This window comes from Pleurodeles waltl, chromosome 8 (assembly GCF_031143425.1).
Source record: "Pleurodeles waltl isolate 20211129_DDA chromosome 8, aPleWal1.hap1.20221129, whole genome shotgun sequence".
Classification (NCBI taxonomy): Eukaryota; Metazoa; Chordata; class Amphibia; order Caudata; family Salamandridae; genus Pleurodeles; species Pleurodeles waltl.
Window position 1 is genome coordinate 1,388,645,696 of NC_090447.1, and position 24,321 is coordinate 1,388,670,016.

The 24,321-nt window shown below is 42.0% G+C and overlaps 1 protein-coding gene across 1 annotated transcript in view; it reads right to left on the reverse strand.

Moving 5' to 3' along the window:
- The window catches only part of HEPHL1 (hephaestin like 1), a 420,608-nt gene that overhangs the window by 35,127 nt on the left and 361,160 nt on the right, over window positions 1-24,321 (reverse strand). Inside the window, exon 17 of the mRNA XM_069202431.1 lies at window positions 9,494-9,633. Coding sequence (XP_069058532.1) covers window positions 9,494-9,633 — 140 coding nt within the window. The remainder of the gene's footprint in view (window positions 1-9,493; window positions 9,634-24,321) is intronic.

Consider the following 24,321-nt stretch of genomic DNA (forward strand, 5'->3'; position numbering starts at 1 on the left):
TAGTCTTTCATCCAGTTTTTACAAATTTCATTTCTACCCAACAAAATTACATAAAACAAAAATGTAAGGTTAACATTACTCACGTTGCTCCTTACACCCTCCTCCTGTAACTGCCCAAATATTATCAACGGTAAAGATGCAGTAATTTCCCAACCCAACATAACTGATGCTGTATCACAAACTTCCTCCCAAAATAAACAAATACTAGGGTAATCCCAAAACATATGAACATCCGTTGCTCCAACACAACCACATTTTAAACATTTATTTTCTAGAGTTCTCTGTCTCTTCTAAGAAATTGGCGGTTTGGTATTGGGAAATGGTAGAAATATTAGACGGGAACCTTATACTGCCTATTGATCTTTGGGGTCATTTTATGCCCAGGGACACGGTCTGTGGATGGTGGAAGAAGTCTGCCGGTTCTTTACGAAGTAGTGAAGCCAGCCTCATTGAGGAAGAATCATCTTTACACCCTACATAGAGCCTATATTACTCCGGATAATCTTTCTAAGATTAAGAAAGGAGAAGTGATTAAATTGCTTATGTAGAAGTTATATAAAGTGATTCTTCCCACCTGAAAGAAAATTATCTTTATGAAAACATTGCTTGCTTGGGGGGGGATTAAAATAATTAAAAAATTGCATCTATGGTAAGGAAAAAAATAAATGTGGTATTTGAACATTACAGATTCTATTAAGGTAAGCAAGGTAATGCTGAATAAGAATATGTGCCAGCACTCGGTCTCTGGCATCCGCGTGTGATTTTGAACATATTAACTACAAGCAGGTTTTGCAAGATCAAATTTTAACAACACTCAATAACAGAAAAGTACAGGAAAGATTATGGGTAAATATAGACATGACATGGAAACAGCTAAAGGGGTAGAACACTCTGAACGATTTGTTAAAGAAATTAGCGGCGACTCTACATTTCAGGTAAATGCTATTCCCAAGAAAAATTGTATTGACAAGCATAAAAGGTAAAATAATACTTTGTAAGGGAAAATTAAAGGTAATTTAGCTTGCTATAGAAGTGGTAGCCATCGCATTTAGGCACTTTAAAAAATTGACCAGCTTTAGATAAAATTTGCTTTAAATGTAAAAAAAAAAGAAAAAAAAAAAAGGTAGGCCAATCGTTCAGCTTTTATTTTGAATTCTATGTATATGGATAGGTTGAATCAGAAATCACATTTTACCCTGGAATCAAATGAGTTTATAGGCAACTTAGAGGAAACATTTGGCTGGGTGTACAATGACAAATTAGGGTAATACAAAGGATTCGAACTTAAGAGAATTCTGAAAGATAATGCTGGGCGGTTATATGTTCCTCCTATGGTCAGAAGTAGGCTGAAAGAATTAATTACTGATGCAGTAAGAAAAGAGATGATTAAACCTGTAGAAGCTTTTCCATGGGCATCACTTATAGTGATAGCAATCAAAGGGTCAGGGGAATTAAGACTGTGTAAAGATCCCCAAAGCCTCAATGAGGAAATCTGAGTTGGCTCACAACCATTACTCAGTATGCATGAGATGCTATCTGCTTTGGCTGGAGAGTCAATTTTTCAACATTACATCTGGCAAGTGCACACCATCAAGTAGTCTTGGCTAAAGAATTTAGGTATCTAAATGACATTTGTTACAACAGAAGGTATGTTGTGCTATCATAAGATGCCTTTTAGCCTGGCAAATGCAGCCTACGTTTTTCAAAGATTGATGGTGGACCAATGGCATTCCAGGAAGATAGTCTACCTGATGGCAAAGACATGCTGGAAACATGACCGAAACACACACAATGTGCTAACTCTTCTTCAGGAAAAAGGTCTCACTCTTACGTTTTCAAAGTGTACACTTTGAAGACAAGAAGTCAATACAGAATCCATAAAAGTTTGAAGATAAGAGGTTTGATACAGAATTCAAATCTTTAATATTGGTATAAAACCAACAGTCTGCCAAGTTGAAGGTATAATTAAAGCACCAATGTCTATATCCAAGGAACAATTACTGGCTTTCTGCTGGTTAAGTCAGTTTTACTCTAAATTCACACAAGACTATGCCGCCAAGGTGAAACCATTGATATCTCTTGTAAAAATAAAATTGGGCAACTTCCTTTCTTCCCAAGAAGCTTCTGGGATAGTACTTGTAGATTACTACTCCAAATGCCCTGAAGTAAAGATGCCTGAAGAGGTTACATCAGAGGTTATTGTAGAATTAATAGATGTGTCACTGTGCAGGGAGGAGCTGCCTGAAGAAATTGTATCAAACAATTACACCAATTTACAAGTAATCAAACTGAGCAATTCTTGGCCAGCCAGGGATAATTTCTGTATCTCTCCCTGAGGTAAATGGTCAAGTTGAGAGATTCTGCAGAGTAAGAAATAAATCTATTCCGTTAGCTATCAACGGCTGAATTATTTGGAGGAAATTGTGTCACTTCACTTAGCTTACAGGACTAAAGCTCATCCATTAAGTTGTTACGAGGATGTAAAGCAGGTTCCAAATTTGTACCTTGTGTCACGACTCACGTGCTGCTGGCGCCTGGAAACCGCAGATCTAGTGGCGTAGGTCTTGAGGGTTCGGCTTTGGCCCAGAAAGGGGCGACTCTTTCTAGTAGCCACGGTGCTGCAGGCAGTGGAAACGCCAAGAACAGACCGTGCCCTTTAGAATTAGTGCCAGAGGGAAAAAACCCCAATAAAGGGGAAAAAACCTCCAAAAAATGGATTCCTGAAACGAAAACAAAACCAGGAATCAAACAGGAACAAAATGCAGGTAAATGCAAAATTGAAAAGATTCAGAACCGAAGGCTAAGAATCAGGAGCGAAGACACAATCTGAGCAGAAAGTGATGCAGCGCAAGGAAAGGGAGAAAACAGAGCCCTTATATACCAAGAAACAGGAAGTGACCAACAGGAAGTAAAAAGACACCATTTTAGATAGGGAAAAAGTACATAGGATAGAATAGAACAGGAACCATAGAAAATATGGACCAAGGAATGCTGGGAAGAAAAAGGTAACATGGGAAGGGGGAAAGACATAAAGAAAGGACAAAAAATGCCTCGAAAAATTAAAGAAGAAAAAGAAGAAGAAGAAAGAAAAAGAAACAGGTAAGGAGGGGTCAGGGGAGAACAGGGACACCACAGAAGGCAGAGCGAGGCCCAAAATAATATCTGGGGCCTCGCGCTGTACAAAGAAGACTCGGGGCGCGCCGCGTCCTGAGAACGCGCTGCGCGGCGCGAGCCGAATGCTCGGCTCGCGCCGCACCACGCGGCGCAACAGTAGGTCCCCCCCCCGAAGGTCCAGGTTTGAAGGGAAACAAACGATGAAAACGAGAAATCAAAAGAGGGGCGTGAACAGAAGAAGCATCTTCCCAAGAGCATTCACTAAGAGGATAACCCTTCCAGTGAATCAAATACTGAAGACGCCGGTGAAAAAGGCGAGAGTCACAAATTTCTTGAACCTCATATTCAGGGACATCATTCACCAACACAGGAGGAGGACAAGGAAACTGACGAGAGAAAGGATCAGGGACATAAGGTTTGAGTTGGGATACATGAAAGACCGGATGAATTTTCCAAGTATGAGGCAAGCGAAGACGAACAGTGACAGGATTGAGCAACTGAAGAATACGAAAAGGCCCATAATAGCGAGGCGTGAACTTATTCAGAGAAAGACGAGAGGGCAAGAATTTGGAAGAAAGCCAGACTTTATCCTGAGGGTGATAATCAGGAGTGGGTCCACGTTTCTTATCAGCGATCTTCTTCATATACCTCTTAGTGTGCAATAAATTAGATCTAATGAGCTTATGGAGTTGCAGGAGACGTTTGGAAAAAGATGTAATGGCAGGCAGAGGAGAGGTAGATTGAGGAGCAGTAGGAAAAGAGGTCGGATGATAGCCATAGGAACAGAAAAAGGGAGTGACCTTGGAGGCACTATGGACAGAATTGTTGTAGGAATATTCCGCAATAGGAAGATAAGTGTTCCAGTTGCTTTGGGTGGAATTACAAAAACAACGAAGGTATTGTTCTAGTCCTTGATTCAAACGCTCAGTTTGTCCATTGGTCTGAGGATGGAAACCGGATGATAGTGCTATATTGATATTCAGTGTCTTGCAAAAATGTTTCCAAAACCGGGAAATATACTGGGGACCCCTGTCAGACACAATGGTATGTGGAAGTCCATGGAGACGGAAAATATGGTCGATAAATATCTGGCTCAATTCTTGGGATGTTGGTAATTTCTTTAGAGCAGTAAAGTGGGCCATCTTAGTGAAAGAATCAACAGTGACCATGATAACCTGGTTTCCAGCTGATGGCGGAAGTGAACACATAAAGTCAGTGGAAATAGTATGCCATGGCGTTGGTGGAACTGGCAAAGGCTGTAGTAATCCTGCAGGTCTGCTACGGGGAATCTTGACTTGGGCACATATGGGACAAGCCTGAACATATCTTTCGACATCTGATTTCCAGGTAGGCCACCAGAAAGATCGCGAAAGAAGTTCTTGTGTGGCCTTAATACCTCTATGTCCAGCAACCGGTGAATCATGGCACATCTGTAATGCTTTGTCTCGCACTCTGTTAGTAGGGAGGAATAACAGCTTCTGATGAAAAAAGAATCCTTCTTTCTTGCATAAAAAGGTTCTTAATTTCTCTATTTCGCTATTAGACAGGCTGGAATACTCCAGTTGTACCTCATCCAGAAAAGATTGAGCAACTCCAATGATCTTACTAGGCTCCAGTAGAAACTGAGATGGGGAAGGAGTACAATCTGGATAGCGTCGAGACAGAGCATCAGCCAGAATGTTTTGAGATCCAGGAATATAGGTGATGTAAAAGTCATACTGACTAAAGAAAAAGGCCCAACGCGCCTGGCGACTATTTTGGCATACAAAATTACGTAGACATTGCAGATTACGGTGATCTGTTCTCGCCTCGAAAGGCTCCTTGGATCCCATCAGAAACTGTCTCCATTCGATGCAGGCTGTCTTCAGAGCTAACAACTCTCTTTCTAGTACAGAGTAATGTTGTTCAGCTGAAGAGAGAATATGGGACAAATAGAAAACAGGATGTTCAAGACCATCATCTTCTTGAAGTTGAAGCAAGACTGCTCCAATAGCTTTTTCGGAAGCATCGGTAACTACGATAAACTGTTTATTGGTATCTGGATGTCTCAAGATGGGAGCTTGAGTGAATGCCTTCTTTAATTCTTGAAAAGCTGTTTCAGCTGCCTTGGTCCAGACAAACCCCTGTTTTAGATTTTCCTTCTTTAAGGTATGGGTTATATGGCTGGTCTGTTTAGCAAAGTCTTGAATGAACTGTCGGTAAAAATTTGCTAATCCTAGGAAACATTGTGTTTCTTTGATAGAAGAGGGAGAAGGCCACTCTAGAATTGCTTGTACCTTTTCTAGGTCCATAGCTATGCCGGTGGAACTTAAATGATAACCCAGATATTTGACTTCCGTCTTATCGAACTCACACTTTTCGGGTTTACAGAATAGTTGATGTGCTCGGAGTTTGTGAAGGACTTGTTTCACATGAGAAGAATGGAGTTCGGGGTGTCTGGAAAAAATAAGGATGTCGTCCAAGTAGATTACGAGTGTCTGGTTCAAGAGATCGGAAAATATTGAGTCCATAAACCTTTGAAATATAGCAGGAGCGTTCGTAAGACCAAAGGGCATGACTTTATATTCAAAATGACCGAACGGTGTCCTGAATGCTGTTTTCCACTCGTCTCCTTCTTTTATACGTAAAAGGTGGTAAGCTCCCCGAAGATCCAACTTGGTAAAACGTTGAGCCCCTCTGACTGCCTCTAAAATATCCTTAATGAGGGGCAAAGGATAACGATCCTTTATAGTTATCTTGTTTAGGCCTCGAAAGTCTATGCAAGGACGAAGATCTTTGGTCTTCTTAGGTACAAAAAAGAGAGGAGCCCCTGCTGGAGAAGATGATGGAACAATGAGACCACCCTGTACATTTTCCTCCAGATACTCCTTAAGAACTTCCTTTTCAGGTTCCGTGAGAGAATACATCCTCCCAAAGGGAACGACTGTTCCAGGTTCCAAAGGAATAGCACAATCGTACTCTCGATGTGGAGGTAATACAGGTCTGGATGGTTTTTGAAACACGTCTTGGAACTCTAAATAATGTTCAGGAACCCCTTGGACAGTGTTGATGGAATACTCCGTAGTACTCTTCATAGGTGTTAATCTGTTTGGTGACCAATATTTATCGGAAGCAAAGCAATTTTCTTGACAAAACTGTGAGGATAAAGAAATTGTCCGGGTTACCCAGTTCACATATGGGTTATGTCTAGTAAACCATGGAATTCCGAGAATAATGGTATGGTTGGGAGATGAAATGAGATCAAAAGAGAGGTGTTCTTGATGATTACCAAACTGTAAATTTAACATCAAGGTCGTAGTATCGACTGGACCTGAGGATATTAAAGATCCATCCACGGTGTGTACTTGTTCAGGAATGTCTTTGGGTTGAGTGGGAATTTGCAGATTAGTGGCCCATGTCTTATCCATGTATATACCACTAGCACCACAATCCAATAATGCCATAGTTCTTTCTTGGCGGCCATCAGGTAGTTGTAATATGACTGGTAACACGAACAAGTAAGTTGTATTGTCGTTGAATGAGCTGATAGAAGGTATAGCCGATGATCCCGTCCCCTCCCTTCTTACAGAGGACGGGAGGTGGCGTTTCCCAAGGGTCTAGGTGGACGTACAGGACATGTACGAAGCAGGTGACCAGCAGAACCACAGTAGAGGCACAATCCCTTCTTCCGTCTGTCTTCCTTCTCACTAGCAGAGAGTGGCCCTCGAGCAGTATCCACTTGCATGGGTTCCCCTTCTAAAGCTTTAGCAGGAGGACGAGATTCCTCAGGATGAGGTGGATACATCTGTGAAGAGCTTGGCTGAGACGCTCCTCTACTCCTTCTCTTCTCCATTCGTCGTTCTTGAAGACGATACTCGATGGAAAGTGCTTGATCCATGAGGCCACGAAGATCTTCAACTCTGGTGGAATGTACTAATTCATCCTTAATTTCTTCCTTAAGTCCTCTGCGAAACAAAGTTACCAGGGTACGCTCCACCCAAGTGGTCTCTGCCGCTAATTGACAGAAACGTGTAATATATCGGAGGACATCCTGGGAACCTTGCTGGATATCACATAATGCTTCCTCTGCCGAGGCTTCCAATCCTGGGCGACTAAACATTTGTTTGAAGCGGGTCACGAAGGCAGAATAGTCCGACAATACTGGATCGTTGGATGACACCATCGGGGTTGCCCAGGCCAAGGCAGGACCGGATAATGCACTAATAAGATATCCCACCTTTGTCCTGTCATGAGAGAATTGGCTAGGTCTGAAGGCGAAGTAAACCGTTAATGCATCCAGGAATTCACGCAGTTTAGTTGGTTCACCAGAGAAGCGAGGCGTTGAGGCGGAGATAGTCGGAACATCGCCACTGCGGAAGGCCAAAGCCTGTCGTAAGACCGCATTCTCGTTGCGCAATTGTTGCAATTCCTGAGCTTGTTGTTGAATAGTAGTCAAAAAAGATGAATCATGATCTGCAGCCGCCGCCACTGTGTCATCCATTATCAGAAGATGTCGGAATGGTTTGGCGCTGCATTCTGTCACGACTCACGTGCTGCTGGCGCCTGGAAACCGCAGATCTAGTGGCGTAGGTCTTGAGGGTTCGGCTTTGGCCCAGAAAGGGGCGACTCTTTCTAGTAGCCACGGTGCTGCAGGCAGTGGAAACGCCAAGAACAGACCGTGCCCTTTAGAATTAGTGCCAGAGGGAAAAAACCCCAATAAAGGGGAAAAAACCTCCAAAAAATGGATTCCTGAAACGAAAACAAAACCAGGAATCAAACAGGAACAAAATGCAGGTAAATGCAAAATTGAAAAGATTCAGAACCGAAGGCTAAGAATCAGGAGCGAAGACACAATCTGAGCAGAAAGTGATGCAGCGCAAGGAAAGGGAGAAAACAGAGCCCTTATATACCAAGAAACAGGAAGTGACCAACAGGAAGTAAAAAGACACCATTTTAGATAGGGAAAAAGTACATATGATAGAATAGAACAGGAACCATAGAAAATAGGGACCAAGGAATGCTGGGAAGAAAAAGGTAACATGGGAAGGGGGAAAGACATAAAGAAAGGACAAAAAATGCCTCGAAAAATTAAAGAAGAAAAAGAAGAAGAAGAAAGAAAAAGAAACAGGTAAGGAGGGGTCAGGGGAGAACAGGGACACCACAGAAGGCAGAGCGAGGCCCAAAATAATATCTGGGGCCTCGCGCTGTACAAAGAAGACTCGGGGCGCGCCGCGTCCTGAGAACGCGCTGCGCGGCGCTACACCTTGGTAGGTTAAAAAAATAAGTGTGGTAAGGATTCTGAAATTGATTACCACAAAATCAAAAATGCTGCGGAAAATCACAAATGCAAAACGAAGACTTTAATAGACAATAAGAAAAGGAACAAAACAATACATTTTATGCATGAAAAGGTGATTGGGTTAGATCGAAGAAAAAAAGGGATTCTGGTAAAAGTACTGCACAAGGTCTAATCCCACGCAATTAATTGAGGTTGTCAAGAATGCAGTTAGAGTAAAGGGTGGCGCTGTGGAATTTCAATGAAGTGTCCTTGTGTGGTGATGGGGTTAAAGGGCAGCATGATCTAAAATAATGTAGCAGATTGTAACAAAAAGTTGATTGCTGCATAGTTGATAGTAATATGCTTATGGGTCTGTCGCATACAGATGGGCCTCGCAGGTCAATTGATTTGGAAGGATCTATTAGGGCTAACACTAGGATTGCAGCAAAAAATGTTGCATGTTTAGTAACTAGTGGAGCAGATCCTAATAGTAAAATGTATGAAAACTGCACGTTGTCACAAGAAGCCTTCAAAATTCAAGGAATATGTAATATAATGTATTCTAGTATTGCACTTGTACTTTTCAATTGACAGTTATTATTCATTTAAATCAAATTTAGTTTATTATTTTGTTAAGGTGAGGTGAGCAGTTTTAAACTAGAAACGAAGACACTGCTGTCCACCTCACTGATATTGTGGCTTGTGCAGTTTATTTAGCAGAACAAGATAAATGGATAGGTACGTCCAGCAGTTCCACTACAATTTACTTCCCCCAGTGTTCCAACCTTCTACATTCCACTTAGTGATGTTTTACTAGTCATAGTGAATAACAAGGTTAGGGAAACACATGGCACACAAGTAGTTACCAAGGTTAGGTCTAAATGGTTGGCACACTGGAGCTAAAACAATCCTCTTCACATACTAAGACAGTGTGGCGTCAGGGCTCAGTTAGAACAATATGTTGGTCTGTAGTGAACTTGAGGTACAAGTCACAAATTTAGGTGCCTTTCTTTCACACAGTGAATCTACATTAGTATGTTACAAAAACAACTTCACCATTCACAATCATTACAATTGGATACACATCTTTTTGATTGCAAAATACATAAAATCTGTACTAACCTTGAAAAGGAAACTCTGAGCATGAAAGTGGACTGTGTGCATGTCAATTTCATTTCCAAGCCCCATCAAGTACCAGTTTGTCTTTTCTCCTTCTATCATTGTCAAGCCATGAAGGTTTCCATAGATCTTTCCATTTATTGCTTACAAGAAAAAACATTTTATGTTCAAGAATGATTTGCTTTTGAAGTACAGAACAGAATATTTTGTTAACAAAACCATCCTTCTACATATCTTCCCTGCCCCAATGATCATGGACCTTTTTTAACACCTAGACAAGAGGCACCCATTTACAGCACCAGAAACAAATGTGTTATAGAAACTGTGAGTTTTATTTACAAGTATCAGAAAACGACATATATAAATCAAGAGTTTCTTGTTTTAAGAACATAAATAAACAATGATAGAATTTTTTTTTTTTTTAGATTTTAAAAAGTGCATGGCTGCCAAAGGCTTCCCAGCGCTACTGCAGGACCAAACAGAAAAGAAACAACCATCAAGAGACCTATAGAGGGAAGAGAGCAGTTTTCAGAATTTTCCCAAAAGAGAATTCTGAATCTACTGACCGAACTTCGTCCGGGACATAATTCCACAGTTGGGCAACCCTAATAGCTAAGGATCTACCTCTCAATCTCGCTCTTTTATAGCAGGGTACGCTAATCAGGGATGCAGAGGAAGATCTGAGCAAAGGTTGAGGGATATAGGGAGTGATAATCTGTTTAAAAAAAGCAGGACCTTTGTCGTGAAGAGAACGATGAACCAAACAGGCTGCTTTAAACTGTATACGCTGTTCTACAGGTAACCAATGAAGGGTGGCCAAGGCAGGTTTTGCTGAGATATGAATCGGGGTACCCAGCAGAATGCGGGCAGCAGCATTCTGAATTACCTGTAACCTCATCAGGACATATATTTCGGGGTGCTCATAAACAAAACATTACCATAATCCAACCGAGAAAGAATTAGGGCCTGAGCAATAAGCCTTTTAGCCAAAAACGGGAGGAAAGGGAAATTTTCCTACAGATTCTCAGTGCACAAAAGCAAAAAGAGGCTAGTTTCTTTACATGGCATTCCATAGTGAGTTGAGTATCCAGCCAGAAACCCCAACTCTTAATACTATCTTTTGATGGGGAAGAGTATTTAATCCTACTGACGCAAGTAAGGCGGGTTGGGAGGAAAGAGCAACACCTAGTTTTTCCATCATTTAGTTATAATTTGATATCCAGCATCCAACCCGCGATATCCGAGAGACAGGAGGAAAGGACGGCCGATTGTGAATTGCTGTTAGTGTAGAAGGAGAAGACCAACTGAGTATCATCCGCATAGGAGATAAGAGATAATCCATGAGGTTCAACAGTCTTTGCCAAAGAGGCCATATAGATATTGAATAACATAGGACTTAGCGAGGAGCCCTGTGGAACACCACATATTAAGGAGAAAGTGTCTGAATAATGTGACTGATTTACAACTTAAAACATCCTATGCGAGAGGAAACTTGTCAGCCATTTAAGGGCTTTGACCTCAAAGCCCATTTTAGCAGCTCTATGTAGCAGAATCTCGTGATCCACTGAGTCAAATGCTGCACTTAAATCTAGAAGAATGATAGCTGCATAGCCGCCTCCATCTAGACGGCGTCTAGCATCTTCAGTAACAGCTAGGAGGGCCGATTCCGTACTATGAAAGGGTCTAAAATCCATATCATGAAGGCCGTTGTACTTCTCCAGGAAACCTGACACCTGGGAATTCACATGTTTCTCCATAATTTTAGAGGCAATGGGAAGACGGGTAATGGGTCTCAGATTCTCAAATAGAGCCGGGTCAAGAGTAGGTTTTTTCAGCAATTGCTTAATCACAGCATGTTTCCAATGATGGGGAATACAACCTGAAGACAAAGTGTCATTGATAATCTTGGTTAAAACAGGTGTTACGGCTTCTGAGCCCATGGCCAGCGTAGCTGGAAGAGATGGGTCTAGAAGGGAACCTGATTTAATTGAGACGAGGTATTGATGTACCTCCTCTTCCTCAATAGGCTGAAATACTGAAAAATATGCCCCAGGGGTTGATCCCTCCGAACTCAGGATTCCATTATCCCTATGGGCCAAATTAGACTAACTGACCGAAAGGGAGGCTTCAATGTTCGGTATCTTTTACAAGAAAAAATGGGCTAGCTCATTGCTGTGCTTCTTTGAGCCTACATTAGAGGCTATCCCTGATGGAAGCTGAGTCATTTCCCTAACAATAGATAAGATCTCTTTAGGGAAGCCGGAGGACTGTTCAATCTTCACTGTATAGTAAGCGGCCTGGGCCGCTGTAAGTTCTCGAAGGAAGGAACGGGTTTGGCTTCTATAAGCTTTTTTTAGCTCAGGATCATAGGATTTCCTCCATCTTCTCTCCATCTTTTTACATTCCTTTTTTACAAATAGCAGATGAGGGGAAAACCAGGGAGAATTCTTCGGTCGAATAACTTTGGTTGCAACCTTAGTTGGTAGCACTATATCAGATATGTTTCCTCCATGGTAGACAAACAGATCTGAGCCTGATTCGCTTCTGTTTCCCCATTCCTATCTGTCTCCCAGGTCCACTGCAACAGGTTATCACTCCTATAATTTCTTACCACAAATCATCATCTGGAGGAGAAGTATAGCTGGTTCAATGAAAAACCGAAGGCTACAGTTCCCAGAACACACGAGTATGTCCAATAAAGCCCAGCACTAAAGGATATGGTAGTGATCAAATGGCATGAGCTGGCAATCCTAGGCAGTACACTATCATTAGCTGAAACATGACACACAGAATGGCTGAAGGCCAGGCTGCCTCTACTGGTCTATGAGGTTGGCCCAAATACTGTGCCTTGGTTGGACTCTACTTTTCAGATTTGTAGTGGGAAAATGAACACTGACCACACCGAACTCAGTGCCGTCTGCATATATAGTGCAAGAGAAAACCCAGGGACACATAACTTAGGACAAATGGGGAAGTCAAGCTAAGAACTCAGGTTTCTTTCAGTTACTACAAAACCATGTGGAGGGCTTTATGTGCAGGTGAAGTGGGTGTAACCTTCAAGAATCCCTGGGAAGGCAGAGGCCAAATGATCCGCCATGATTCAGCTCCACTCCCTTTAAAGCAAGGCCACTCCTTCTCTTAAATGCAATCACATCAGCTCATAACCCCAGCTGACAACATCAAACAATGCATCATTCTAGAACACCTATTGTTGGTGCTTGATAGAAATGCAGAACTAGAAGAGAACTGTGTTTTCTCAACACTATAGGGTCCCCTTTAATGTTTTACATACGCTACACAGGGTTAGGGGCTAAACCAATTCTGAGCCCTGAAACAAATGGGATTACCAAAGAAAGTTTTGTTTTAGCAATGTTTGACGGTTTTAACAGTCAACTAGAATAAGAAGGTGTTTCCCTTAAAAGGGGGCTGAGAACACAAGTTGGGAATTGTAATGTCTTATCAGAAATGTCGCCAATAGAGTTTAGTTTCCACATGGACATTCCACATGCCCCACAGACAGGATAGTAGTTTATTAACCAAATGCAACAGTTAATAAACAATCATCTTTTATTCGCTTGTGGAGTGCCTGTCTTCCACCAAGAAGGAAGAGAGTGGGGCTACTAAGATGCAGTGGCATGCGTCCGATGTCGGGCACCACCGCTGGTCCGGTGCGGAGATGCCACGCGTAGATACATGTTGTTAGAAATGGGGTCTTTGGTTGGCAGTCAGGTTACCCCCTGTCCAAGCAAAGACCCTCACTCTAGTCAGGGTAAGTTACACACAGTCCAGATTATCCTGTGCCCACCCTCTGGTAGCTTGGCACTGAGCAGTCAGGCTTAACTCAGAAGGCAATGTGTAAAGTATTTGTGCAATAAATCATGCAATAACACAGTAGAACACCACAAACATACACCACACAGTGTTTAGGAAAATATATAATATTTATCTGATAAGATGCAGGTCAAAACGATTAAGATGCAATAAGTATATGTTGAAATATCACTGTAAAAATGATATAAAGTGTCTTTAGTCTCTTAAAAAGCAACAAGTGTCTCTTGCAAGCACAAAGTACCTGGTATGCATTAAAATTCTCAGCAAGGGACCGCAGAGGAGACGCGCTGAAAACGGGTAGGTGTGCGTCGATTTTTACGGCGCACACAGATGATGAGTCATTGAATTTTCACATAGGGCAGGCTTTGCGTCGATTTCCGGCACGTAAACTGGGATCTTCATTGGGTTGCGGGGTTTTCGGACGCCCCGGGGACGAATCGTTGAAATCCAGCGCTTGCAGGACAAAGTCACAGGGGCTGCGTCGATCCGTTGGGCGTTGCGTGGAAATTTCTACTGCACCGCAGGCGCTGCGTCTATTCCTCTCAGGAAGTCTGGCTGCGTCGTACTAGCTTGGCTTTGCATCGATCCAGTGGGCCCTGTGTTGAATTTCCAGTCGCAACGCTGGCGCTGTGCCGATCTTCTCCTTGCGAAGTCAGGCTGCATCATTCTGGTTCGGCGTGCAGTGATTTTCTCGCCACAATGTAGGCTGTGCGTTGATTTTCGTCACACAGGGAGTTCTTGCAGGAATTATGTCTTTTTGGTCCTGAGACTTCAGGGAACAGGAGGCAAGCTCTATCCAAGCCCTGGCAGAGCACTTCTCAGCACAGCCAGAGAGCAGCAAGGCAGCAGTCCTTCTCAGAAAATCAGTCAGGTGAGTCATTTGGGCAGCCAGGCAGTTGTCCTTGGCAGGTTGCAGGTTCTGGTTCAGGTTCTCCTCTCCAGGAAGTGTCTGAGTTGGTAGGGACAGAGGGCCTGTTTAAATACCCAGATGTGCCTTTGAAGTGGGGGAGACTTCAAAGAGTGGCTTAGAAGTGCACAAGGTCCCCTTTCAGTTCCATCCTGTCTGCCAGGGTCCCAGTAGGGGGTGTGGCAGTCCTTTGTGTGAGGGCAGGCTACTGTCCTTTGACATGTAAGTGTCAGGCCTTCAACCCTCCCAGCCCAGGAAGACTCATTTAATATGCAGCGGATGCAAGTGTGACTGAGCATCCTGTGTTTGGGGTTTCTCTGAGTGAATGCACAGGGGAGCTGTCAACTAAACCTAGTCAGACGTGGATTGTAAGGTACAGAAGGATTTATGTGAAATGTTCACTTTCTAAAAAGGCCATCTCTAAAATAGTAATATTAAATCCAACTTCACCAGTCAGCAGGATTTTGTATTACCAATCTGGCCATCTAAATATGACCTTGTTACTCCTTTCAGATTAGAAGCTACCACTCAAACGGTAAATGAGGGCAGCCCTAACGTTAGCCTATGAAAAGAGCAGGCCTCACAGCAGTGTAAAACAAATTTAGGAGTTTTACACTACCAGGACATGTAAAGTACACAGGTACATGTACTGCCTTTTGTCTACACAGCACCCTGCCCTATGGGTTACCTAGGACCTACCTTAGGGGTGACTTATATGTAGAAAAAGGAGAGTTTTAGACTTGGCAAGTACTTTTAAATGCCAAGTCGAATTGGCAGTGAAACTGCACACACAGGCCTTGCAACAGCAGGCCTGAGACATGGTTAGGGGGCTACTTAAGTGGGTGGCACAATCAGTGCTGCAGGCCCACTAGTAGCATTTAATCTACAGGCCCTCTGCACATAAAGTGTACTTTACTAGGGACTTAAGTAAATTAAATAATCCAATTGGGTATGATCCAATGTCATCATGTTTAAAGAGAGAGAGCATTTGCACTTTAGCACTGGTTAGCAGTGGTAAAATGCGCAGAGTCCTAAAAACAGTGTCCAAAAAGTGGAGGGAGGCAGGTATAAAGTTAGGGGTGACCACCCTAAGGCTGTATATATAGTAAGAAAAGATGTCCATGCAGTGCATATAAATATTTACATAAAGAAAGTACTACAACAGCTACAGGCTTCGAGGGAGGAGAGGGGGGGGGGAATGAATCTGGAGTACTACACGCCACGAACAGATGTCTACTGGGTAAGTGACATTTTCAGTTCAATGGCATGTGTAGCTGTAGGTACACATGCTTTGTATAGACTGAAAAGCAGTCCTATCCTAAAATAAGCAGTGGCTAGCCTGTAGGAGTTGGAATAGTTTGAAATAATGTTTTAAGCACTGCTTGAGCAACATTTCCTTGTTGGCGAGATAACACATCCACACAGTAATGTTTAGTAAATATGTGTGGTGTGGACCATGTGCTGCTTTGCTTATGTCTGCCATTGGTAGATTTCCTAAAAATGCCATTGAAGCTCCTTTCTTTCTAGTAAAATGTGCCTCAGGAGTTATTAAATCGCTGTCTTTTTGCATTAAGATAGCAAGTTTGAATATACTTCACTACCAATCTGGCTAATCCCTATTTTGAAATAGGATTACCTTTATGAGGTTGCTGAAAAGCTACAAAAAGCTGTTTAGTTTTTCTAAAATCTTTTGTTCTATCTATATAATGTATGAGAGCTCTTTTGACATCAAAAGTGTGAAGAGCACTTTCAGCAACTGAATCTGGCTTTTGAAAGAAGACTGGCAATTCCACTGTCTGATTGATGTGAAATGGTGAAACCACTTTGGGTAGGAATTTTGGATTTGTTCTAAGTACTATTTTATTTTTGTGAATTTGGAAGAAAGGTTCTTCTAAAGTGAATGCTTGAATTTCACTAACTCTCCTTAAGGAAGTAATTCTTTCTAGAAAAGCATCCTTCCATGATAGAAACTGAAGGGCACAAGATGCATGGGTTCAAATGGTGGACCCACTAGCCTTGTGAGCGCAGTGTTAAGATCCCAGGTAGGAGCTGATGGAGCTCTAGGTGTAATAACTCTTGAGGCCTTCCATAAAAGCTTTTATGACAGGAATTCTAAACGGAGAAGTATGTTGTCTGTTTTGGAAGTAGGTTGATATTGCTGTTAAATTAATTTTAATAGATGAATATTCAAGATTTGCTTTTGTAAATAAAGCAAATAGCAGACAATATCCTGTGCTGATGCTTTAAGTGGATCAATATTTTTGGATTGACAATAATATACAAAACGTTTCCATTTAGCTGCATAGCACTGTCTGGTTGTAGGTTTCCGCGCTTCTTTTACATTGTGATGGAAGCTGTAGATATCCAAACTCTATGACCTCAGGAGCCAAATCGCCAGGTTGAGAACACTGGGATTGGGATGCCTGAGCTGACATTTGTTTTGAGTTAATAGGTCTGATCTGTTTGCGAGCTTGTGATGTGGTACTACAGATAGATCCAATAGTGTTGTGTACAAGTGTTGTCGTTCCCACGTGGGAGCTATGAGTATCATAAAGAGGGGGTTATGATGGATCTTGTTGACCAGAAATGGAATTAGTAGAAGAGGGGGGAAAGCGTAAGCAAATATCCCTGACCAGTTGATCCATAGAGCATTGCCCTTGGATCAAGGGTTGGGTATCTGGATGTGAAGTTTGGGTATTTTGCATTTTCGCTTGTTGCGAAGAGGTCTATGTCTGGGGTTCCCCACATATGAAAGTATTGTTGAATCACTTGTGGGTGAATTTCCCATTTGTGTATTTACTGCTGCGTCCTGCTTAAGAGGTCCGCTAGTTGGTTGTGTATCCCTGGGATATACTCTGCTAGTAGTTGAATGTAATTGTGAATTGCCCATTTCCAAATTGTTTGTGCAAGAAGGGACAACTGGGATGCTAGTTTATTTTTTTTTGTCCACTCTAGGAATGATAATTCTAGATTTAACAGGCTCTTGAAAGATATCAGAAGCATGTCTGAGCATGCCTGGGAGCATAGGAAGACATTCGTATTGCTTATGTGTTGATATTAGTGTGTCAAACAGAAAATCCTGCTCTATGTGATCAGTGTGTATTTGCACATTATGGTAGGCTGCAGCTTTAGCCACTACTTGATTGTATGCTGTAGTGTCTGCTTGTGAGGGTCTGGGAGGATATAACTGAGGGTCATTTGATAAAATGGGATCAGAGTTCAATGTATCCCTTGGATCTGTATCCTGCTGGTCATCACTAAGATCATCTCTATGGGGTGAAATTGAGGATGTATGTGGTGATAATTGTGCCTCATATGTAGGGGATGGTGGTGAAGGTGGTTTGGAAGGAAGAATAGGAGAATGTGGTTTTGAAGGCTGTTTCTGCTTTGAAGCCTCTCCCTGTTGTTTGTCCTGGAAGACCTTCTTTGATGGAGGTGCATCTTTTAAAGTGTCTTTAAAAGTAAATTTCCTTTTAAAGGACATTAGAGGGGAGGCAATTATTCTTCCTGTGTCCTTTTGAATAAGTATGTTTCTTTGTTTGGTGTCCATCACCTCTAAAATAGATTGAATGTCTATGGGATCCTGGGTGGAAGTAGTTTACTACCCGTGGCTTTCGACTCAGAAAATTTGTTTTGGTCGAACCGAAAGTATCAGCTCCAAAGATATTATAATCTTTTTGGGCTCCAAAGATGTTATGATCTTTTTCAGCTCCAAAGATGTTGCAGATCTTTTTCAGCTCCAAAGATGTTGCAGATCTTTTTCAGCTCCAAAGATGTGCTTTCACATTATTGGCTCGACTCAGAGGCTGGTGTAGGAGTCTGTTTGGTTGATGCTGAGTGCACCTTAGTCTTAAATCTCGGTGCCAAACCCGAAGGTTGATCATCTGGAATTTGTCGAACCCGACCATGGCCCGAAAGCAGTGGTAGATTGACGACTAGTGCTGGAGTCTTTTTAATATTTTTTGTGGGGTGCGATGGGGCAGTTGTACTCATGTACTTCGCCGGAGGCACGTAGTGGCTGTCATCATCAGAGTGTTCATCGGAGTCTGAGTGACCCTTGCCAAACTTCTTCCTGAGCATGTTCTTCATTGAAGATATCCAGTGTGTCTTCTGTGGATCTGGACGCCATTTCGAGACGACAAGCTCTACGGTCCCGAAGAGTCTTTTTCGATCGAAAAGATCTACAGGTGTCACAATTGTCCTCCTGATGGTCTGGAGATAGACAAAGATTGCACACAGAATGCTGATCGGTGTAAGGAAATTTAGCGGGACACCGAGGACAGAATCGAAACTGAGTTTGTTCCATGAGATTCACATTGAAGTAGGCCCTTAAAGGGCATTGCCGTTGTAAGGGTGATAAATTCAATCGCAACCGTCTAAATCGGATTGAGTATAGATGGAAACAATACCGACGACATTATAGGAAGAATAGAATAAGTTCTGAATTACCGAATCAAGATTCACCTGATCAAGAGGAAACGCGTCCGAACCAGACGGTGAAAAGAAAACAATCTAACAAAGGACTTGATGCCCATGTGCACTATCACTGAGAGGAGAAGTCACTCGATCTCGTGACTCGAAAAAGCATCTTCGAAGAAAAACAACTTGTAACATTCCGAGCCCAACACCCTTACCGGGGTTTTACAAATGTAATAAATGTAAGGTGTGCAAATTTGGTGCAAACATCACTTCAATTTCTATACTATTTGGCCAAGAATTTAAAATTAAGAAGCATCTGACATGCAAGAGTGAATTTGTAGTGTACATGTTAAAATGTGGCTCTAATAACATTTACATTGGAAGCACAATATTGCCAGCACAAAAACGATTTGACAACATTTAGGAGCTATAAAGAATATAGATAATAGCTAGGCACTTGCTAGGCATTTTTGGAAAATACATGATGGTAACACATATTCTTTGCAATTTTCAGTGATTGACACGGTCCCCGAAAATATTAGGGGCAGGGGGTAACAGAGAGAAACCTCTCCGTAGAATAGAAGCCAGATACATTTTGAAATTGGATGCACAGGAACCTAATGGATTGAATGTGGACTCTGAATTGCATGTGTTTATTTAGTTTTATTCTCCTCACATAGGGAGCCAGAATAAATAAGGGGACTTTTCACTAATATTTGTTTTGTGTATTTTAGGATGCCATTTTTCAGAAGATGAGGAACTGTCAGTCGATACAGAAAAAAAAAAAAGAAAAAAAAAAAAAGCTATTCATGACTTGTTAGAGGAAAACATGCTGTAGTCCATTTGAGTGGGATTTTCAGTTAACCGATTGAAAAATAATTTGGTTTAGTGAGAATGAGATATAGCTATAATATATATATTTTTTTCTTACAGTTCTGAAGCTCATGTGGATGTGGTATAAGTTGATATTAATGCTGTCACAAGAAATTCTGGGGGGAATACATCATATGTATTTTTGTGGGTATTGTTCTGTCTTTCCATTCTTAATTCTATTTCATGGAGTTAATGGATTTGAAATTAATATTGTGGAAATTATGTGCTAAAACATACACTGGGATGACAGGATGTTGAAAGATGTTCGAGAAAGAGAAATGGTCATTTTTTATGTTGTTATTTTGTATTTGTTGTTGTGATATGTTTAACACTGCGAGTAATTATGGCACCTGTTATGATCAAGGTCCGAGAGGGACCGAAACACGTTGATGCGTTATGCCTGAGAATGAATTGTAATAAAATAAAAGATTAATATGCTGAGCTGGGAGCGCTGTATTTCCTTAAGGAGCAGGGGGAAATCAGAGGATTTGTAGGTGTGCAGGCAGTCACGCTGTTTTCGGCACCAGCAGTGGTTTGGTGCATGCTGATTACCAATAAAAGTAGCAAATTTGCATCCAGAGAAGTACTCCTTGAATGGATGCAAATGTACTTCTTTTTAGAATTCACAAACATCGGCAGCAGTAGGCTGGGAAATCTATGTCATACGTAGGTTTCCAGGTATACTGCTGTGAATCAAATAGGCAAAAGGTGATGGGACGAATGCTTGCAAATAGTCTAACCATTGGCAATTCCTTGGGGTAGCACTCCATCCAGTGTTTTTCACCCACTTTAGTCAGAGGCCTTTACTTAGGGCCTTACAGATGCAGTAAAGGTAGAAAGGATAGAGGAGGACTTTACTGCCTTTACTCCGCCCACCAAATACAGAGATGTCCACTAGCACCACAAACATCTTTATCCATTGGCAGGAACAGCCATCATGGCAGTTCCTGTCTATATAGGAAAAGTGTGCCGAAAGGCTGTGTCAAACATGAAGGATGGCCGTCAAACTTTTTCAAAGAGTTATTTTTCAAAAACAAACTCGCTGAAGTAGGAGTTTGTTTTTGCAAAATAAATAAAAAAACTAATGACCACCCACACTAGGGGAGCTTTCTTTCCTGGTGTGAGGGTAAATTATGTTTTTAACTGTCCCTCATCGCCAGACTATATCTGGCTGTGAGGGACAGTAAAATGAATGCAATCTGACTGTCCACTCCAAATTGGGTAAACGGTCGGGTGGCTTATCTTCCACGGCAGCAACTTTGTCAGGCCATAGGAGGAAGTAAATTTTACTCAATTGGCATAAAACTTGGAGTCCGCCTGCCTCAAAACTAGGTGGTGGATCTTGAGTTTGGTGGACATGGTACTCTGTCAGTGTTACAATGAAGCATCTGCCCACCAAACTCTAAATCAGCCCCAAAAACCCACCTAGTGCAAATTAGTACTGACCCTGTTCCTCATGAGAATAACCCATGCCGAATATTTACCTCATCCATTCCCCCTGAAGTCCACTGTTTTTTTAATTTGGAAATTTGAGCCCACTCCCTTTCAACGCCCACACCTGAATCCCACTGACTAAGTTATACCCCTGCCGAATCATAAAAACATACACTCTGAATTTGAGAAGATTTATTACTTTTTGTGATTTCACAAAAATCCAAACTACTCTTTTGAGTTACACAGTTGGGTTGTTGCTAATTATTAGACAGGATTAGCTTGGCTGATTCCTGCATTTTGAACAAGTTACACTTTACGCCTGCACATAAAGTCATCTGTAGGAAGGACACAGATTGCACCTGGAGAGGCAGGAGTTCCTTTTTGGAATGTGCTTCATTATATATATATATATATATATATATATATATATATATACACACACATATATGTGTGAAACATTTTACTTACCCAGTAGACATCCGTTCATGGCATGTAGTGCTATAGGTTCACATGCTTTGCATAAGTATAAGTCCGCAATCTAGTGTTGGGCTCGGAGTCTTACAAGTTGTTTTTCTTCAAGGACGTTTTTCCCCGAGTCACAGGATTGAGTGACTCCTCCTCTCGGTGATACTGCGCATGGGCATTGAGTCCTTTGTTAGATTGTTTTCCCTCAGGAGGGTAAAGTACAAAGTGTACAGATGTATATGTAGATATTTAGTAAAGAAAAGATATGTCCATGCAATGTATATACATATTTACAATATACAGTACTACAGCGGCCACAGGCTTCCGGGGAGGACGGAGGGCACGTGTGAATCTACAGCACTACATGCCACGAACCAATGTCTACTGAGAAAGTAACATTTTCCGTTCAATGGCATCTGTAGCTGTAGCGTGTGTGGTGTATACCATGTGGCTGCTTTACATAGGTCTGTGATTGGTATATTCCCTAAGAATGCCATGAAAGTTCATTGTTTCCTATTGGAATGTGCTTTATGAGATATTAGAAGGTATTAGTAACTGTCTTAGCTTTAAGATATCAAGTTTGAACACACTTTACTATCTATCTAGCTAATCCATGTTTAGAAATAGGATTACCTTTGTGAGGTTGTTGGAAGGCCACAAAGTTGCTTGGATTTTCTAAAATCTTTTGTTCTGACTATAAAGTACGAGAGCTCTTTTAACATCAAGTTTGTAAAGAGCTCTTTCAGCAATTGAATCTGGCTGTGGAAAGAAGACTGGCAATTCCACTGACTGATTGATATGAAAAGGTGAAACCACTTTTGGTAGTAATTTTGGATTTTTCCTAAGAACTATTTTGTTTTTGTGACTTTGGAAGAAAGGTTCTTCTAAAGTAAATACATGAAGTGATTGCTACTAAAAAGGCAACCTTCCATGATAAAAACAAAAGAGGGCAAGAGTGCATGGGTTAAGATTATGGCCCCATAAGTCGTGTGAGTACAATAATAAGATTCCACACAGTAGCTGGTGGGGCTCTAGGGTGGAATAACCCTTTTAAGACCCTCCATAAAAGCCTGTATAACAGGAATTCTAAACAGGGAAGTATGTTGTCTGTTTTGGAGATAAGAAGTTATTGCTGTTAAATGTATCCTGGTAGAGGAGTATGCGAGGTTTGCTTTTTGTAAGTGTAGCAAATAGCAAACAATATCCTGTATTGAAACTTTAAGTAGGTCAATGTATTTAGGCTGACAGTAGTGGACAAAATGCTTCCATTTAGCCGCATAACACTGTCTAGTTGTAGGTTTGTGTGCTTCCTTTAGAATATCCATACATTCAGATGGAAGCTGTAAGAAGCCAAACTACGACTTCAGAAGCCAAATCGCCAGGTTGAGTATGCTGGGATGTGGATGTGTGATTTGACGTTTCTTTTGAGTCAATAGGTCTGGTTTGTTTGGTAGTTTGTGATGTGGTACTACAGACAGATCCAACAGTGTTGTGTACCAATCTTGAGGTGCCTACATGGCAGCAATGAATATCATGGTGAGGAAGGTCTGTTTCATCTTTTTGATCAGAAATGAAATTAGTGGGAGAGGTGGAATAGCATAAGCAAATATCCCTGACCAACTGATCCATAGGGCATTGCCCTTGGATTGACAGTACCTGGATGCGAAGTTTTGGCATTTTGTGTTTTCTCCTGTGGCAAAAAGGACTATCTCTGGGTTTCCCCACATTTGGAAGTATTGTTGAATCACTTGGTCAATGGGTCCTCCCGTGAGAAAAGGGGGAGGAACGCTGTTCACCTCAAATATAACAGTATTAGACCAATCAGGGAAGTATTCTTGAAGCAGTGAGTTCTTTATTAGTATTTTGAATGGGTACATGTTAGAAATGGGGTTTTTGGTTGGCAGTCAGGTTACCCCCTGTCCAAGCAAAAGCCCTCACTCTAGTCAGGGTAAGTCACACACAATCCAAGATTATCCTGTGCCCACCCTCTGGTAGCTTGGCACAAGCAGTCAGGCTTAACTTAGAAGGCAATGTGTAAAGTATTTGTGCAATATATCATACAATACCACCATATAGCACCACAAAAATACACCACACAGTGTTTAGAAAAATATATAATATTTATCAGGATAATTGTAGGTCAAAAAGAATAAAGTTGCAATGGGAAATTGTAGAGATATCACTGAAAAGTGATATAAAGTGTCTTAAGTCTTTAGAATATAAACAAAGTCTCTTTCAAGCACAAGTACCTGGTTTAGCATGGAAAAATCTCCTCAGAGGGCCACAAGAGAAGAGGTGCGTGGAAAAAGGGTGTGTGCGTCGATTTCTCCCCAGCACACACGGACTTGCGTCGTTATCTTCCACGCGGGGAAGTCGGCCGTCGTTTTCTGGCGCGCGGACAGTCTCTTTCTGTGGATCGCGGGGATTACCAGATGTCCCGGGTCTGTGCGTGGATTTTCCTGCTTGTTCTCCGGCTGCGCGTCGGTCTGCGGGGCTGCGCGTCGAAATTACGATCTCACGGCAGGCGTCGCGTCGATTTCTCCTCTAGACTTCGATCTGCGGGGCTGCGCGTTGAAATTACGATCTCACGGCAGGCGTCGCGTCGATTTCTCCTCTAGAGGTTGGGCGGCGTTGTCCTTGCGAGGCCGTGCGTCGGATCTTCGATCGTCCCAAGAGCGTCGCGTCGATCAGCGTCGGAGTGCGGCGTTTTTCTCACCGCGAAACAAGCTGTACGTCGAAATTTTCGGCGCACGGAGCGTCCAAGTAAAAGAGAGAAGTCTTTTTGGTCCTGAGACTTCAAGGAACAGGAGGCAAGCTCTATCCAAGCCCTTGGAGAGCACTTTCACAGCCAGACAAGAGTTCAGCAAGGCAGCAGGGCAACAGCAAGGCAGCAGTCCTTTGT